We start from the raw sequence: 19,521 nt of genomic DNA on the forward strand, positions 1-19,521 counted from the left end.
GCATGTTAATTAAAGGTGAAATTTTGTGTAGAATTAGATCAATCTTCATGATTTACAATCCAAATGATGACTCAATAAGATTTCAAGGTTACCAATTGTAATCATCTTGTTGAGGCAAAGAACTACATTGAAAGCCTCGTTTGGCCCTTTGTTGCAAATGGTACTCAGGATGCAACAACATCATAGGCCACAAAAGCTCAGATGAAGACAATTATATGATAAATTACTAGTAAGAGTTCTCTTTACATTTTTCTTAAGAACTGTTAAATTTTGTTTCTTTTCTCAAATATAATGTTGTGAATAACGAAAAAAGAGCACGAGGAACATGAATGTCGTGGTATAGGGTTATTGTTTGATACTAATTTAGTGTTTTGTTTACTTTCAGGAAGCGGATGCTGGAAAAACTAATCGACTATTTGTCATGGATTGCAATGAAATAAGGATGGATTCTCTTGTTATTTATGATTAAATAATGTTGTTTCATTGCTCGTTGAACAAGACTTACATATATTCTAGCTAATTGTAATATCACATTTTATTAGTTGCCTAAAGACAGGTTCATCGCGACTAATGTTGAACAAGGTTCACTATTATATGGAATATCAGGTCGAAATTGATCTGAACTAGACGTTGATCTGCCCTTTACTACTTAAGATCATGATTCGTTCTAGTTGTAACGATATCTTAATCCACGAAAAGGATTGAGATATCAAAAGTGTTCTTGAATATCAACAATGAGATGAAACGTTGGCTAAATTCAGTAATTTGTCAAAATTGGAAAATTTGGAAGATAAATTTACATTCTTTTGTCATTTATGTTGAGTTTGCAAGCTTGTTCTTGATTCCATTTGTAACATCTCGCACCTAGAAACAACTATAAAGATTTTAAAATATGAAAACATTGATTTTTGGAAGGAATAAGGAAATCTGGAAATTTTTGTCTAAGTTAAGAAAGTGAGTTTTGTCCATTTTCAAACGGCCATAACTCCTAGCTCAGGATGAGTTAGGAGCAGCTTTTGATATGGTTGGAAATCCCTTGGAGATATCTTTCCAACTCCGCCAAGTTTGCACGATTTTGACATCATATGAGTGAGATATGCCTTTTGGAAGTTGGGTTGTTGGAATACGGAATTTGTCTAATCCTGATTTTAGAAGGGTGATTCAGTCTTTTCCTTACCTAATTACTCTAATTCGTTTTTAGAAGATTAATTGGGGTAAAACCAGACTTTATTCAGTTTTGGAAAATTAGAATACGCTTAGGGCTTGGAGAAAAGAGAAAAGAAGAAAGAAAGGGAGAAAAGCCAAGATTTCGCCAAGAACGTCAAGCGTTTAGAGTAGAATTCGTCGGGGGTGATCCCTATTAAGGTATGTGAGATTTCTTTCATGTTGGGTTAGTTCACCCACACACTAACTTGTTCAATTCAGCGAAATTGGAGTTATTTGAATGTTAAGAAAGTGAAGTTCTTAAAAAACATTGTTGAATTCGTGTAGGTTGATTGTTGAATGCCTAGTGTTGATTTGATTTGTGTTTCTGGGTTGTTTTTTGAGTTAAATCTATCATGTATTGAGGGTATAAATGATCCTAAGTGTTTGGGGAAAGGACCATTGAAGTTTAGAGGGTTTAGAGATGAAAAACGAATGAGAAAAGTCGGGGATTTTCTGGGCTAGGGCTTGGGGCGTCGCGCCAGAGCGCCACAAAAGTTCCTCTGAACTTTGGTCTCTGGCGCGTCGCGCCAGCCAGAGCGCCACAGGCAGCCCTTTGAAGTTTGAGGGCTGGCTCCCCGCGCCTCTCAGAGCGCCAGGGACACCAATTCTCCTCATTCGTTCCCCACCTTCTCGTACTTGTTCCTAAGTGATGTACCTATGCTTCCTAGTTGATTCCAACACTCTAAAGTACATCTAAACATCATGAAATCATCCATAAACATGAGATCATGAACTTTGAATCCATAATTTAATTCAAGGAAAGTTAAGTTCAAAGTCAAGGAAGTTAAGAGTCAAGTCTAGAAGTTAAGAAGCAAGTCAAAGCAAAGTTTCTTAAAGTTTTCAAGGGTCTTTAACAATGTTTTAACTTCGTTTTAAGACTTAAGTTTTGAGGTTAAGCAAGAGTAAAGCTATGGTTCGAAGTTCTTTTCACAAAGAGGTGTATGGGGACTATGTATTCCCAAAGAAGTTTAAAAGAAATGTTTTCACATTTAAACAAGATTGGAAACTGAGATTTCCAAAGAGCCTTCGGGGCTAATTTCAGAAAAAAGTAATCGTTTTCTAAATGAAGCAAGAAAGGAAACTTCGATTTCCAAGATAGCCTTTGAGCTAAATTTTTTAGCACTAATCTCAAATCATAGAGGAATTATGTTTTACAAACATAAGAGCCAATATATTTTTGGGAGTAGTATTGAGCACCGAATTGGGGGAGCGTTCAAAGAACCCACAGCCCCCATAGAACCATGTAGCCATCATAGGTAGAAGATGTTCATACTTTTTAGATGAATCATTTTCAAATTAGACAAGTGGATCCATTAGGCAGTTCAGGTTCTATACCTTTAGTCGGGTATAGGATACTCTGGCAGTGTGAGGTTGATCGTTATATCATCATTATAGCTCTTATGTGATGGTTGTCGATTAGAGAAACTCCCACATCAATTATTGTATTTTTATATACATCAGTTCATTTGTATTTCTACATACATCTAGATTTATTGTATTTTTGCATACACACAGAGTTTATAGCATGTTTTAAAACAACTTTTCTTTATATTGCGCTTGTTTTAAATTGCTTTATATTGAAATGAGTCAGTCAGGTTGAGTTGAGCCAGGTAAGTTATTCAGTTTCTTTCAGATTTCTTTCTAGCTTATGTTGCTTAGCATTCCAACTCGCATCCTCGTACATTCAATGTATTGATGCAAGTTGGTCTGCATCGTCTTATGATGCAGATTCAGGTAACCAGGATCAGCATCCAGCGCCTTGTTGATCCAGTTGAACAGCTCAGAGTCAGTGGTGAGCCTCCTTGCATTCCGGAGGACTTTTTTTATTCGCTTTCCTAGTTTTTTTTTCTTTATTAGGATGTTGTGGGGTATGTCCCAACATCCATCTCAGTATTATAGATGCTTCATAGACAGTCAGACAGTTAGTTATGAGTCTCTCATCTTTGTATTTACAGATATTCTATTCTGAGACATAAGTTGCCATTTTGGCCAGATTTGATCAGTTAAGTTGATTTATGAACTTATATTATGTTGAGTTAAGTCTTCCGCTGAGTTAAGTAACCAGGCCAAGGGTTCGCTTGGGGCCAACAATGGTCTCTGAGTGTCGGCCACGTCCTGGGTGTAGGCTCAGGGCGTGACACCATTGATGTGCTCATTATGTTTGTTTCTAACATTATTAATTTATGTATTTGAAATAACCAATAAGGTTTACAACGAAATCTAGAAATCGATCATTGATCAAATTTGAGTACCTGGAGGCAAAGGAGGGGAAGGCTACAATATATGAGGAGGGGGTTGTGTGTGTAAAGAGTTAAAATATATGTCATTACTCGAATTAGTCAAGGTGCGTGCAAGTGGCTTTAAGACACCACAGTTATATCAGTAAAAAAACATTATGTCATTAGCACTAGCTAAAAAAGTATATATTCATCCTACATATTTCGTAAAACTTGAGGATTATTCAAGTCGATAAAAATAAATTAAAGTTATAGAGTAATCGCACGACTTGAATCTTCTTAAGAAATAGTTAGTATTTTACGCATTAATTTGAAAAATTATTCTTATTATTCTTTTATAGGCATAATACATAAATGTGTCCTTTAACTTAGCCTCATTTTACATTTATGTCCTCCAATTTTGGGTGTGTACAAGTAGGAACTAAAACTTATATGAGTTTGAACAAGTAGACACATGAGTCCTATGTGACATAATACATGTAGGACGCAAATTGTCATGTAGAATGCTACGTAGGACGTATGCGTCGATTTGTTCAATTTTATATAAGTTAAAGTGTCTACTTGTGCACATCTAAAGTTGAAGGGCATAATAATGTGAGTTAAGGCTAAGTTAAAGGGCATATTTATGTGATATGCCTTCTTTTTTTACCATACTTATAGTTTTACCAACATACACAAATATGAGGATTGATTTATTATATGGTCACTCAACTAATCGTTATTATATCATTTTTTTTTTCTTGATTCTTATTTTTCAACAATGAAATAACTTTCTGATATAATTAATTAATAACTATTAATTAGTTGAGTAACTATGTATCTAAAAAATCTAAGACACAAATAAAAAGACAAAAAATATACTTTGGGTTTAGACCGTCAATAAACTTTAGTCAAATTTAATCAAATTATTGTAATTTAGTCAAATTCAATTAAATTCTTGTAATTTAGTCAAATTCAATTAATTTGTTGTTTTTTAGTCAAATTAATAAAATTGTTATAATTTAAATTTAGTCAAATTCAATTAAATTGTTCTAAATCTCTTTCTGAATCTGCAAAGTTCATTTATTGCAAAATGTATTTACCACATTTTAGCTTAAGCTAAAAATAACTTTCAATTAAATGCTTTTACATCTATCAAAGAATAGTGAAAATTAAACTCAGATTTTGTTGCAATAACACAAATTCTGAAGGAAAAAAAATACTTTTTACACTCAAATAAATAAAAAACATATATATCGTCCAACTCCGGGCTCACTCCGTTAATTAAACACGACACTATTTTCCTTTTAATCCGTTGAAAATGAATCGAATTTCTTATACTACTTGAACTCTTCATTTATCCTTTAATTATGACGTACATTCGTATAGTTAGTGATGTAGCTAAGACTTTTGTAAAGGGTATTTAAGATTTAATATATGTATGCATATTTTGTATATATATATATATATAACTAATATAATTTGACTTATGACAATCAATTTTTTCGATGAAAGGTGTTTGACGACTAATCATCCTTGAGCCAATATGGCACTACATATAATTTACGATGAAACAAGTTCTAAAAATATTTCTTTCTTTTTTTAAGCTTCATATCTAATTGCCATCATATAAAATGAAACCGCGAGAATAACTATATTAAATACAATGAACATAAGTGAAGACAGTGTCTTCATATAAAACAAATTATAGATGAAATTATATGCATTCATAACATTAAATGAAAAATCTACAATCTTACTTCCAAACTAATCTACATTTACTTGTAACTGTTATTCTCCATTACATTTTTAAAAAAGGCAAAAAAACAATAAATCTCATTTGAAGACTATATATACATACCTCATTGGCTAAATTCCCCTTTCTTGAACTCTTGTTGCAATTGTATTTCAACAATACTAAAAAAAAAACTGTCTCTTTAACTTTTTGAAAATTTTGCAATGGTGAATTTTTCGAAGCAAGAAGTTGAAGTTGTTGTAGTTGGAGCCGGTCCATCAGGGATAGCGATTTCAGCTTGCTTAAATAATTTCGGTATCAAAAATGTTGTGTTAGAAAAGGAGGATTGTTGTGCTTATTTGTGGAAGAAAAAGACCTATGACAGACTTAATTTACACTTAGCTAAGGGTTTTTGTTCATTACCCTTTATGCCACATACAACTTCAACCCCGAAATATTTGTCAAAAAGTGAGTTTATTCAATACTTAGACAAGTATGTGGAGCATTTCAATATCAAACCAAAATTTCAAACTTGTGTTGAATTGGCGTTTTTCAATAGTGAGGAGGGTAAATGGAACGTCAAATCAAGAGATTTGGCTAGTGGAGATCTGGAAGTGTATGCCTGTAACTTCTTAATTTTGGCTACAGGGGAAAATAATGAAGGTTATATTCCAAAGGTGGTAGGGATTGAAAAGTTCGAAGGCGAAATTATTCATTCAAGTGACTATAAATCTGGGCAAAAATATAAAGAAAAAAACGTATTGATTGTTGGATCAGGAAACTCTGGAATGGAAATAGCGTTTGATCTTTCAAATTATGGAAGTCACGCATCGATTGTTGTTAGAAGCCCAGTAAGTCTCTCTATATGTCTTTATACCTTGTTTTTACTTCTTTCTTTTTTTGTTTGTATGCATGTAGGTTTGTGTTTGTTGATTCTTTTTAATCGATATCGATGGTGTTTGGTCAGTTTAGTCGGTGTTTTAATTTTTTTTCTTTCGATACTTGTTTCTTTTTACTAGCACATGTTATGTTGTAACTCTATTCACCAAGAGAACGAGTGTGAGTTTCTTGACTGTCAACACCGGGTCAATTTATTGGCTACTATTATCAGTGGAGGACATTTGGGGGAAATAGCCCTTTTAGTTTATTTTTTTTCTTTAAAAAAGGACTTTGGTTGATCTGAAAGTGATTAAGGAATATGAAGTTGGATTGTTGTAATTACTAAAAATTTGGGTAGATACTAAAATTTCCCAAAAAAATAGAAAGATCTTTTAATTCCATTTCTAAATCGCACAAAATTAGAAATTTTAAATTCACGTTTGCTTTCTCATTGGGTATTTTATACCGTGAGAAAAAGAAGGGTATGTTTTGAAGAGGTGATGAGTTGTTTAGTATAATCAACCATACATATATAGTTAATTTGTTTAAAGAACTTTTTTTCCCTTTGAGGAACTGAGTTTGAAGAAAAAGAATTAGGGTTCCTTTTTCTTATAAGTAGAATAGTTTGTCATATTAAAAAAAATTTACATAGTCATGTTCACATGTTATATAGATTACATATTTTATTTTTTAATATTTCGAATTTCATATTTTTTAAGAAATTTGGTTATAGATATCAATTAGATAACTTGATAAATGATAGTACAAAAAATTATTTACACTAACTGTATATTAAACTTAGATTCCTTATTTAATTTAATCTATCTTGCATTAACAGTATATATTTCTTCTTTTAGAATCCCTATTTTAATGTCTCGATTTAGAAACTTTTTCTCCACCGAGAGAAAGTTGAATTGCATAGAACCAAGTCTGTCCAAATGGGGAGGCCTATAAATGGACGATAATGGATGTTGCGCTCTTGAATGAAGGGTTCATCCAAATTCAAAATCTCTCTCTACTTATGAAGAGAAAGACGTGATTATTATTCTTGAAGAAGGAGAGAGGAGAAGAAAAGTTGATGATTCAACTAATAGTAGAGGAATATACAGTGAGAAGGGTTTTATTTAGTTACTAAAAATAAATATATGCCAATCAATTCAAGTTGTAAGGTAGAGTGATCTAGAGGACCCAGACTTTCAATCTCTTCTCTATGGGGACAAAAAGGTTCGCAAAACCAAATGACCCCTATGAAGAAGGTGGTATGCCCCATGTAGATTGAACCTTAGATATACTCATAGGACAAGACATGATGCGAGATATAAATGTCTATTGATGTCAACTCAAGAAATATACAACAATAACCGATTGAAGGGGGAAATGGTGATTATGCATACATGCATGCATTTCCCAAAAAACACAGAGATATCGACCGTCCGAGTCATGAAGGGTGCGAATTTGATACATGTTTGGATTTTGGTTTTCATGGCGTTAGTTGTATATGTCCATCAAATCTTTTATCCTTGTAATCAAACGACCCCTCGTGTTGTGGAAGAAACTTTGTACATGTTTTGCAACATCAATTTCTCTGAAGAGGTGATGCAAAGTCACGATGTTGATGACGTTGCAATAGTACCTTATTGAGACTATGTTGATACACAAAGTCGTTATTAGGTAAGTTATTTTACAAAAGCTTCTACATATAGAAAATATCATATTAGAGATTGACTAAGTGATCTTGTTTTGCCTCAACTTCTTATATGACTACAAAGATTAGTTCTTAAGCACGACTTATATATACAAGTGGAAGGTGACATAGAAAGTCAAAGAAACAATCAAGGACATATATGTTATTAATTGGGTATGAAGGGATTGCCGCCTCCTCCCCCCCCTTAGCCAATAGGTTTTCCACCATGTTCTACTCTGAAAAGCTATACTTAAGAGATGGAACCCCCCAACTCTACATCAATCGCCTACAATTATTTGTAAAGTTATTATAACTTATTTCGTTGAAATTAATGTGATTACCTATTTGGAGTCAATTGAAATTTCATGTGAGGTAAAATTATTTTTCGGGAGGGGGGGGGGGGGATTCGATACTCATCGATAGCTTAATTTATGGAGTTGATGGATTACCTACATTCTTTATCTCCATATTTATAGAGTTATTTAGCCATGCACATTGTTTGCTTAACATGGAGAAGGCAATGCAAGAGAAATCACAAATAAATGATTAAATTTTTGGATGTCGTGCAATATTTTCAAGGCAGGAAGCAAGAGCACAATAATTGCATGAAAGTTGTCGATTCATAAGTTGTACTTGCTTTCTTCCACAAATGGAATGTGATGGCATTCTTCTCCTAGTTGCTACAATTGCTTTAGCATGAGAAGCAAGGAAAGGTATACAATGCAAAAAAGGAATTGTGGCAATTCTTCTAGTGACTTCACAGTTGCCAAAGAAGTTTCAAATACTTCAATGTGATCTATGGAGCAATTCTTATATTGCAAGAACAGACTCTCGATGTGACATATGTTATTATAGTATTTCCTTCTTTTCTTAGAAAATGTCAAAGAGGAGATCAACAAGAATGAAATGCACATATGTTATTATAGTATTTCCTTTTTTTCTTAGAAAATGTCCAAAAAAATTTGTCATAAGACTCAACTCTATTATCAAAGAAATAAGAAAATGCATTACCGTTTGGCGTCAAATGTCTGAAGGTGTGGAGAGTAACTGTGAGAAGCGGAAATTCGAGTCAAATTCATTATCCTTGTTTGGTAATGATAATACTCAATTTTCTTAATATGCCACAAACTTAAGGCTAATGATACGCCTCCTTTTTCAACTTGTTTGGATGGTTGTTACCTATTGTGTTGTTAGATTTAATATAATATATGTTTTGACTGTTACTTAAATTTTGTTGTATTGTTTCATTAAATCCATTGTTATGTAATGATCAAAAGTCTCATTTTGTGTAATTACATCATCTAGTATTCGCCACATTGGTTAAAAGAGTATCTCTAACCCTTCGTCATTGGATTAATGACATAATAGCCTATTTGACCAATTTACAACGTTCTACTTATTTTGAAATGATTTATATTTTGCTAATTAGTTCGACAATCACTTTTTCACAAATATTAGAGCACCAATTTATGTTTGATGAAACCATTGTTGTTGTCAACTTGGTGTCGAATTTATTCTACCAAATATGTATATTTCATTCGAAGAAAATATTATATTTAGTTATTACGTATACACACGTTTCCTACATCTTCGTCATTTCCATCAATTAATACAAATATTTACAACGTAAATATTTTTTACACTAACAACATACATAGTTTAATGTTTATAATTTTATGTGGTTACTCTTAGTGTTTGTCATGAAGATTTATATGCAATTACCTTATAATTGACCTGGTTTTGTACTTCTTTTTTAATATCGTCACAACATGAAACTTATCGTAAATATGTTTCATGATGTTCTCCCAAAGTGCTATAATTTTTATATAGTTAGTGATGCAAGTTTTCACATGCACAATCAATTGTATTTTTGATAAATATAGTTATTAATGCTAAAGGTTTTAATATATTTTATCCTAATGTTTTTGCAGATTCATGTTCTAACAAGGGAGATGGTGTATACTGCAATGTTAATGCTAAAATATTTACCAGTATCTTTGGTTGATACTGTAATTGCAAAGTATGCCAAATTTAAATTTGGAAATTTGGCAGAATTAGGAATACCACAACCAGAAGAAGGCCCATTTTCTGTTAAAATATCAAAAGGTAGATCTCCAGTAATTGATGTTGGTGCCATTGACAAGATTAAACTTGGACAGATAAAGGTATGATACTATCTTTATTTTATTTCATTCTATTTTAAGAAATATTATGTGAAAACAGATGGCTTTAGTTTCTTTGAGGTCTTTGGTTTGATAGTAAAAGTATAACATGTGATGTATGGTTAGGCGCACATCACGAGTTCAAACTTGATTACTGCCAAGAACCTAATAGTAGTATTTAATGAAGGGTAAAAATACATGTTCATTATCATGGGCAACAGTTTGACTGTTATAGTTACGAAATTGGTAGAATTCAGTAATTTTGGCAAAAATAGTAAATTTGTATAAAAAGTTCATCTAATATGCATTAATAATCTATTATTTAAAAAAAAATATAGGAAATAACAATTTGGTTTTTTTGTGAAATAACTTTTGGTGAATTGTTAATTAGGTACTTCCTGAAATATCGGAAATAAGGGAACGCACAGTAGTGTTTGACAATGGAGATGAACATCAATTTGATGCAATCATTTTTGCTACTGGATACAAAAATGTTGCTACCAAATGGCTAAAGGTACGTTTTGCAAATGATCACTATGTTCTTGTTTTAATTCTAATTTTGAATCTTGAAATTGTTCCACTTGCCTATAAATATTGTGTGTGAATAAGTTTTTCTCGATAAGTTTTCCTAGTTACTAATTTCACTTACTATTAAGTTTACTATCATTGTCTCAAATATGTACAACTTTTTTTTCTTTTGTATGCAGGATTATAGCTCAATATTCCTTGAAGATGGCACATTGATAAATTGGAAAGGAGAGAATGGGCTCTACGCTGCTGGATTTTCAAAAAGAGGCATTGCGGGTATTTCAATGGATGCTATAGCTATTGCCGATAATATTAAGACTGTCAGAGGAGACAAAATCTAGACTTTTATTATTAATTATTATCACAAACTATGTTGTTAAATTTTTTTATTGGACCCTGTGTGAACGCAAGATACTTTATGCACCAAGATGCTCTTTTACTATGTTGTTAAATTCTCTGAGCTCTGCATGAATGCAAGATATTTTATACACCGGGCTTGACTTGTTGCTAGTTGTTAATTTCAGCTAGAACCTCAAAACACCTTGTTTGTTTTTGTCTGTTTTTGTTGGAATCTAGTTTATATTATCATAGAAACTTGATAGATCTTTTCTGCTTGATTGTTTTTCTTTGTTGATTTCATTTTCTTTTTTTATAATGATGGTGTGAGAACCAGTTTACACACACTTCGACTATTACAGAGAGAGAGAGATTGGCTTCTCCAGAATCTGTTTTTCATTCGATTCATTGATGTTCATAAGGTACATAAAATTAAATGTACATTGAGCAGTTAACATGCCATCTTGTTAGGTCATTGCTAAGTCATTCTGCACAAAATGCTCTAACCAACTAGTACAAAAACAAGAGGATAACGAGGGGTACGTTATCTAGCTCATACGAGCTACTCCCCAAGTCCTAGCAAGAATGTAAAAGTTGTTGCAGATGATTCAACTAGATACGCGCAAATGGTTCATTTAGCTTCCTCCCCGACCTCCTGTCTGCATTTTTGACCACTTAGCCTTAGGTGCATACTTACTGTTATGCTTTCTTTTGGGCCAACTTTTCGTGTCTGATTTTCCCAGCCATTGAGCAGAAGAAGTTCCTCCCCGGGTTTCTTCTGATCTTTTCCTTTTTGTCAAGATAGAGTCTGGTGGTACACTGTCCCCGTTTGACTGTCCCCAATTAGCTGAAGATGCTTTTCCCCAACCTTTCGTAGACCATTTTCTTTTTGACCAGGGAGAGTCAGGTGGTCCATCGTCCTCCTTGGGCTGTTCCCAACTCACTGAACGTATGCCATCCCAACCTTCACTAGACCATTTTCCTTTTGACCATGGAGAGTCGGCTGGTCCCCCATCCTTGGACTGTCCCCAACTTGCTGAACGTATGCCTTCCCAACCTTCAGTAGACCATTTTCCTTTTGACCATGGAGAGTCGGCTGGTCCCCCATCCTCCATGGGCTGTCCCCAACTCGCTGAACGTACTCCTTCCCAACCTTCAGTAGACCATTTTCCTTTTGACTGTCCCCCACTCACTGAAGTTAATCCTTCCCAACCTTCGCTAGACCATTTTCTTTTTGTCGCAACAGGTTCAGAAGGTATAGCCAATTGACTTCCGTTCTGGCCTTCTTTACTTTGATCCTCCTTATTCTTGATATCTCTACAAGGAAGAGTGATTATATTTCCATCTTCTTTAATGTTCCCTGTCTCAGAAACTTCTTGAAAGGGAGCAGCATTGCCAAACAACTGAGACTTTAATTTGGGTATTCCGACCAGACCGTCCATAAAAGCAGAAATGTATTCGCTGGTACGCTGGATACACTTGTATATCCGTTTTACTTCTCCTTTCCCAACCGCCCTTGCAACATTTTGAGACCGGTCAGTGAAATCCTCAACCTGCACAATAAGCCATTAATTCAACACTTCAAAGATTGCTAAGCACAAAGGACATCAATAAGTGAAGGATAACTACACTGATGCAGCAAACTTTGGAGTCCCATGTTTTAGATTGCCAAGATGCTTCGTAGGTACTTGCACACAGTCCTTTGGCCCATAGCTTCTCAACCGACAATAACTGCAATGAAATGAGACCATAATGAGCCAGAAAACTGGATGTTTGCTATGAATTGGGAGTCTCATGCACAGCCCCGCTTTAAGATGATACTGAATTCACAGTACCTTGATTAACAGTGTAACTAGCAGCTCAGCCACTGACTCTTTGTTCCCCTTCCCATAGTTCACAAACTTCTTCAATGACTTCGCCACCGAATCAGGATCAGAGCCATCTAGAACATTTCAACGCCAAGGAATATTACCGAGCTACTCAAAACAAAAGATCTCATGAAAAAAACAAGTGCAAAGAGAAGCATCACTTAGGATCTACTTGAATAGAAAATCACAACAATATTCTTGAAATTTAAAATCTTATAGTGATGGTTTTAGTTCCTCACTTTCTAATCAGAAAGGATATAAGGATTTCCTGTTTGACATTTTGTTTTTAAAACTGGTAGTGTTGAGGATTTCCTATTTGACTTGACCCTGTGTAGTTTTAACATCATCGAACAGACTTGCCAGACAAGACCACTCAAGCAATAAAACTGCACCAAAAACAAAAACTGATCTCCTCTGCAAGCTTTTCTTTCTTTTCCATGGGGACCTGCATTTCAGTTCCTCTGGTGTACTTGCTTGGTGTTTCAGACGTTTGTTATTAGCAGCGCACTGGAAATAATCTAGATAATCATCTTACTCCCTTTTGACTGCCATGACTATTACACCACATAATACAGAATCCGAACATGAAAGAGAACATATTTCTCCTTTACTGTTCACAGTAGGGCCAAGTATCAATATGAATAAAAAGTCAAACAAGGCAACAAGTGCTAAAACCAAAACTACCAAGTCATGTATAAAAAAAAGAATTATGCATATGTATCACTGCATTGATAGCATGACAAATGGAAGATTTTTCATGCACATCCAGTTCTGATGCATAGGGTCCTATATATTTCCTTCACGAAAAAAGTATTTCTATCATGATCTTTATTCTTGGGAATTTTTCTTTTCTACTACAGTACTTCACTACACTGTGTACTGATATCCCTTCAAAAAAGGAGTCCGGAAACTGAATAAGTAGAGATTCATAGTTACCTTCTAATATGGCAGAAAATGGCGGTAGTATTGGAGGATTTCGTGTCTGCAAAGTACCATTCATTAGAGGGAGAAGTTCACACGACCCCAAATGAAAAAAGAAGAAGATTATTAACTAAAAAAACTACATCAATAGCACTCTAGAAAGGAATCAAGATATCTACACATACTTCTCAGTTCCCAGCACACATCAATTTCCTCACAGATTTTTTAAAAAAAGACAAAGACTTTTATTCCCACAAAACTAAATCAGCAAAGCATAATACTACGCAATCAGAAATATTAATAATGCTTTTATTGACAAAAAGGGTTAAATCCAGCAACAAAAAGCTTACAAGAGCAACACCGTTTGTACAAGAGGGTGCACCAAACCATCTTTTTTCTTTCTCCTTTCTTTTTTGGATCAGGCAAAGTAAATTTCATTAAATAATACCAAGGTACTGCAAGAGGAAAAAAGTAAATTTCTTTTGTGTTCTATAAGTTGAAACAACACAAACTTGGTGGCTAATGGGTCCTGCTCGTCTACCCTTCTTCACTTAGATACCAAACTTGGTTGACCAGCTAGGATAGAACATTTTTTCCTTTCCTCTTTTTGCTTTTTCTTAAGTTGAAACAATATAAATTTGGTCTTGTAACCACATTTTTAAAACTGTGGGAATTCTGTTTTGCTTAGAATAGCCTTCATAGAAGGTATTATAGCTCAGAGCATTGAATCACTAAAATGAAGGTCCCTATTAAATAAAACAAGAAAGCAACAAAATCATGAGAGGGCATTGAAAAAGAAAAGTTGAATAACCACAACAGACTAAAATCAAATCATATGATTTCACCAGATTAAATTTTCTTCTAAATTTTTTTGAGAAGATAACATTTTTTGTATAACTATTTGCTGCATTAAAACTACAGCTGTCCATACTTATTAGAGTAAATTTTCTTCTAATAAGGTGAAGATTTTATTCATAGCTATAATCAGTACAAATTTTCCCATAGAGTACGCTGTGTAAGGTTATGTTATTAGTTCACCAGTAGCTCCTATGCTGGCAGACGGATTAACCACAATAACAAAACATTCTGCTGAAGGCACAATTTATATTGACTCAAAGTAATCAGCATGCTGTCCATAATATGTAAGCAAGGAAAAAAAGAGTAAGACGGCAACAGAGAAATAACGTGTACTTGGCTCATACCTGCAAATGAAAAGCAACCAAAAGTATTACAGATAATGAGTTCAAAGTTTTGTCTTTTGAGCTATTAATATTCTGCGCTTTTGCCCAAGCTTTCATCTGCAAAAAACAAGAGATCATACTTTTTAAGGATGTGAATAGAATGATGTGAATAAATCTAAATAAACTCTAATATATAAAATATAGCTGGCCTCTGAAGTTGTTTTGATCAGTAAGCAAAAGAATATTTCCGCAGCACAAATGAGAGACCAGACAAGCTATGGAAACTACATTGCTAACCCTTCATCAACATGACTTGGCTTAGATTTGTCCTTCCTCAAACTGAAGTTCTCTCATAAATAAACAATCATGGAAGATCACATAACCTAATAGTTTCTTTGATGAGGTTATAGATATAGATAAAATATTTTGTACTTCTCCAATGTTTGGAGTAAGTAGGATTCAGTGTTGTTTACATGTTATACAAGTTAAGATGATTCAAAAGGATGAAAAATAATTTATCTCCTTAGTTTTGTTTGTCAATCTATGTTCTTAAAAGATGCAAGTCGTTGTGGCATAACTAATTGATACACCTTGCAAAGCTTGCTTCCTTTCAAACAGAGGCTATTGGCTCCTTTTGTTGCTTTTTTTTTCTTCTCTTTAATCTTCTACTCCCATTGTCCGATGTGATTACATGCCATGTCTTTTGAGCTGCCAAAAATAGGAGGCATAGTCCTACATTGTGAACTTCCTTTTACTTGCTTTGTATTGTATATTTCATGGGCCATATGACAGGAATTTTTATTTCTGAATATATTTCAAGTGAAGTTAGAGAAAGTGATATAATGGCTATCCTATTCATTTAAGTGTGAGGAGCACAGGTAATTGTGCCAAGAACTAGTAGCCCTGTGAAACTGCTATGATGCATTCAGGAATCAAAGAAACGGTCTTCCAAACTATTGAACAAGCAAAATTAAACTTTTACTCCATTTCAGGAACAGCTGTACATATTGCAAACATACAAGAGATTGTAGAATTTTACCAAAAAGCTCAGCTTCTGAAACCTTTCATCAAGTGAACAAATCATGTGGATTATCTTAGACTTTGAAACTCCATCCCTGTTTTCAACTGATATATCGCACTCAACTTTCGTTCCACAATCAACAACTTTCAGAACGGGCACCTTAGCAGCTGTTATTGGATGAACACCAGAAACATGCCCATATCCTGAAGCACGGAAAACCACAGATGAAATAAACCAAACATACTAAACCCTAATAGTGACAAATAAAGTGCTAAATACAGCAAATACATACAAAGGATCCATATAACTGCATAATAGTTTGGGACTGAGGAACAGTTGACTCAACCTTCTTGTTTTTCACTATTTTCTACCACATTTACCTGCCTCATTGCATACACCATGTGGACCATATTCCATTGTAAAAACTAAGAAAACCAGGTCTCTTTTTCAAAATAAATGGCACCTGACATTTACCTTAAAAGCTTTATTTTATTGGTTCTGCTAATGGAAAATTGGAAATAGCCAGTTCTTTGAAGTGGCAACATATTTTTTCACCTAAAGAACATTCAGAGTAGTAAATCTACTTTTCGACTAAAATTCAATCTACTCTTCAAAGTAAAAATGTACTTCAAATTTTGGTTAGGACAGGCAGTAATCCATGAACTGCAGACAGTATCAAGGAAAAAAAGGAATTAAATCAAAGATTTACTTTGAAGTGCATATAACTTCCTTGCAAATTTTCTGAGAGTTTGAATCCTCTTCTCATGCGAAAATTGAACTGAACTGTTGTCAAAATTAACAGAGAGATCTAGGTCACTCTTTGAATGGAATAGATCCATTACAAAAGATCCAAACTCCTCCACAACAGGAACATTACCAGAACATCCTGAAAAAGAAGAGAAAAAGGAGAAACTGTCACATCATGCTGAATATTTTTTTTATCAAGTTGATTAACATAGCTACTACAAGCCAGTTCAGAGGATCCATTTGCTGAATCGTGTTATAAAAAGTTTTGGTGCAGAGATTACCATAGATATCCTTTGCTATCTCATTAAAAGCAGAAATCAAATCTCTCCTGACTTCATAATCCCTTGGTTTAGGGCGGCAAACTGTATAAATCTCATTAAGCAATTCTTCAAATGCAGATAGTCGCTCCGCCTGCACTTTATAGTTTTGCATTCGCTTCCGTTCATGCCTCTCTGCTCTCTTACGAATAACTGTCATCATAGTTTAATCAATTGATGATTCAGCCAATAGTAAAGCAGATGATAATTCAACATAGTGACTAGTTGATGCTGCAAGAACCATTACATATCACAGTTGATTTATTATATACCACTAAGACACAAAGTATGTCTCTAAAAGGCAAAGGTACTACCAGCCCAGAAACTATAAAGTTAGAAAGTAACAGTTTCTTTCCCTTAAGCATTTTCTACTATGAAAAATCATATTCTTTGACTGCTCTAGCATACATAGTTATCTAAGTCAGAACTCATAATAGTGCCTTTTGATGATAATAGTCATGGTCAATAAAGAAGAAAAAGTTGTCTGATATACTTATTTTCACTGCATACATATAAAGACAAGTTTCTATACTCTTTCTGGCCTTTGCAACCAATAGAGCATTCGCAAGCGATAGTATCACTTGTTATGTAGGAGTATTTGACCTCATTCACCTAGTGCATGCTGTGTTACAGTCCTCATTACATAAAATCTGTAATAAACAAAAAAGGCAAGGTACTAAACTTAGTTTTGTGCACAATAAGCTCCTTCACCTCCTTATTTTCTTCCCTTTTTTATTGTACCGTGTTGTCCAGCCCAACTCGCACACATCTCAACTATTCCACCAAATAGCTACTACCTCCCACTAGCACATGCATCAAATAACTTTGTTCACCAAGGTTTAAGTCCTGATCTGAACCCTATTCTCCAAAGTCCTTCAATGCAGTTATGTTTCTGTGAATACTACTACAATAATATACACAGTGTAGTCCCACACATTGGGGTCTAGGTACTATCAGACCCGTGAATACCATTGAAAATCACGAGGTTTCAGGTTCAAATACCAGCAAAAGCAAAATATGATCTCTTCCAGAGTAACTCATGGCACAGTTATCAAAAAAGAGAACTTTCTTACTAGGGTTACAAGAAACAAGCAAATAACTCTATAATTCTATCAAACAACCTAGGAATCAAAATCAGAAATAAGGGTCTTCAAACTTATACTACAAAAAATAAAAAGATTAGAGCTTTAAGCTCACACAAGAAAGTACTGACCTTTAACTCGATAAACTGTGGCCATGGGAGAAATGGGTATCTGATGATGATCTTTCTACTCAAATCCTCATCCTTAGCTCATAGAAAAAAGGGGGTGAAAATCCATTGTTATAAACAGAGAAGAATGGAGCAGAAATGTACAAGTTATTGAAGCAGAGTGAGCTTCTATTTCTTGAAATCATCATCACTCCAATTACTTCCAGTAAGAACAGGAGAGAGAGAGAATGAACAAGGCCAAGTATGTTTTTATCTTCTTTTTTTCTTATGAAATTGAAATCTCGACTAATCTAAATTTGTCATACGTCTAAGTCGTTATCAAATATATAAATCTTATAGGTGAGAACTATGTGGTATGTGATTATTTAACTATTAATCAGTTATTTTCAAGAAAGAAAAAGTTTGAGGGATTTGATTATCTCTCGATGTTAGATTGTAATACTTAACATCAATAATATTGATTTGAAATAAAGAAATTAGTTTGCACAGTAACTAGGATTGTATTCACCAAAACTTTATGACTCAACTCGGATAATCACGAAATTCAACTATATAGAGGTAGTATGCTAATCTGTCATACCTTATGATACACATTGTTTCTCTGCCAAAATAAATGAGTTTCACTTTTATTCTCTTAAACTAAAATGTTAATCTTAAACAAATTGATATATACTTTGAATTGATTAATTTTGCTACAACATCAATCATTTGACGAGTCTTAAAAGTCCCGAATCTTTGTTGTTAATTCTTTTCTTTGATTTTATATCCTTTTATTCAAACGAGTTAAACCTAGGACATGTTCTAATGTTTGCAACTATTAGAAATTGCTTCAAATGAAAAAAATTAACAATGTACACATTGACGCTAGAGGTTTTCTTTTGTAAATAATTCTTATTTATGTCAAATCGTCATGAATCTCACAACCCCTAATTTTAGAATTTAGTCATTCATGGTAATTAAAACGAAACAAGTAGTTGTACGCATTGAATAAGAATTAACTTACAAAATTGAAGACAATCAACCAAAGTTTTGATTTCAGAAATCAAGTTATCACCGAATAAACTTCAATTGTAGCGTACATTGTGAATGTGTTCTTCGCTAAAAATCATCACAAATAAAATAAACCCTAAAAAATATTATATAGTCACTAAAAATTTAAAATCTAAAACGTGAAAGTTGTCCCTATGATTAATGACGTTTCATTTGACGATCAACATCAGGTGGACCGTTATTTAACCTTCGGACTTACGAAGCTTTTATTAGCGCTTGACAATAAAGTTGATGGTCCGTCGAGTACTGTAGTGGTCCGTCAAAGCTCTCATCATAAGTAGCTCTCATCTATACTTAGCTCCATTTTACTTGTTTTGCTTTTTGATTTGGTTTTCTATCTAAAACTGTAGAAAAATCATTAAACTATATTATTGTTGCTTAAAAATTCACTGTTATTCATAATTAAAAATAAGAAAATTTGTATAAAATAACAAACTATTAATTCAAATTAAATGGTATA

General features: G+C 33.7%; 2 protein-coding genes across 4 annotated transcripts; one reads left to right on the plus strand and one right to left on the minus strand.

The window, feature by feature from the left end:
* Positions 1-5,381: 5,381 nt before the first annotated feature.
* LOC125808758 (probable indole-3-pyruvate monooxygenase YUCCA10) lies at positions 5,382-10,751 on the plus strand. 2 transcript variants are annotated; one of them, XM_049488417.1, is made up of 4 exons: positions 5,382-6,008; positions 9,652-9,885; positions 10,274-10,396; positions 10,590-10,751. In XM_049488417.1, exons 1-4 carry the CDS (start codon positions 5,382-5,384, stop codon positions 10,749-10,751), a joined length of 1,146 nt encoding a protein of 381 aa, XP_049344374.1. The 2 variants fall into 2 exon arrangements, 1 of the variants encoding a protein (XP_049344374.1); XR_007441744.1 differs by lacking the exons at positions 5,382-6,008; positions 10,274-10,396; positions 10,590-10,751 and adding an exon at positions 7,570-7,707 and having other exon boundaries at positions 9,652-9,672.
* A 368-nt stretch (positions 10,752-11,119) lies between these two features.
* On the minus strand, positions 11,120-18,251 carry LOC125808735 (protein HESO1-like). Of its 2 annotated transcripts, XM_049488394.1 has the most exons (10): positions 18,015-18,251; positions 16,766-16,954; positions 16,447-16,623; positions 15,756-15,940; positions 14,738-14,833; positions 13,551-13,596; positions 12,582-12,688; positions 12,376-12,477; positions 11,900-12,299; positions 11,120-11,803 (listed from the first exon to the last, which is right to left on the minus strand). In XM_049488394.1, exons 1-10 carry the CDS (start codon positions 18,037-18,039, stop codon positions 11,382-11,384), a joined length of 1,749 nt encoding a protein of 582 aa, XP_049344351.1. In that variant the 5' UTR covers positions 18,040-18,251; the 3' UTR covers positions 11,120-11,381. The 2 variants fall into 2 exon arrangements, with proteins under 2 accessions (XP_049344351.1, XP_049344350.1); XM_049488393.1 differs by having other exon boundaries at positions 11,120-12,299.
* Positions 18,252-19,521: the final 1,270 nt, after the last annotated feature.

The sequence above is a fragment of the Solanum verrucosum genome, unplaced genomic scaffold (genome assembly GCF_900185275.1).
Source record: "Solanum verrucosum unplaced genomic scaffold, falcon-dt-bn FXZP01000218.1, whole genome shotgun sequence".
In the NCBI taxonomy this organism is placed as follows: domain Eukaryota; kingdom Viridiplantae; phylum Streptophyta; class Magnoliopsida; order Solanales; family Solanaceae; genus Solanum; species Solanum verrucosum.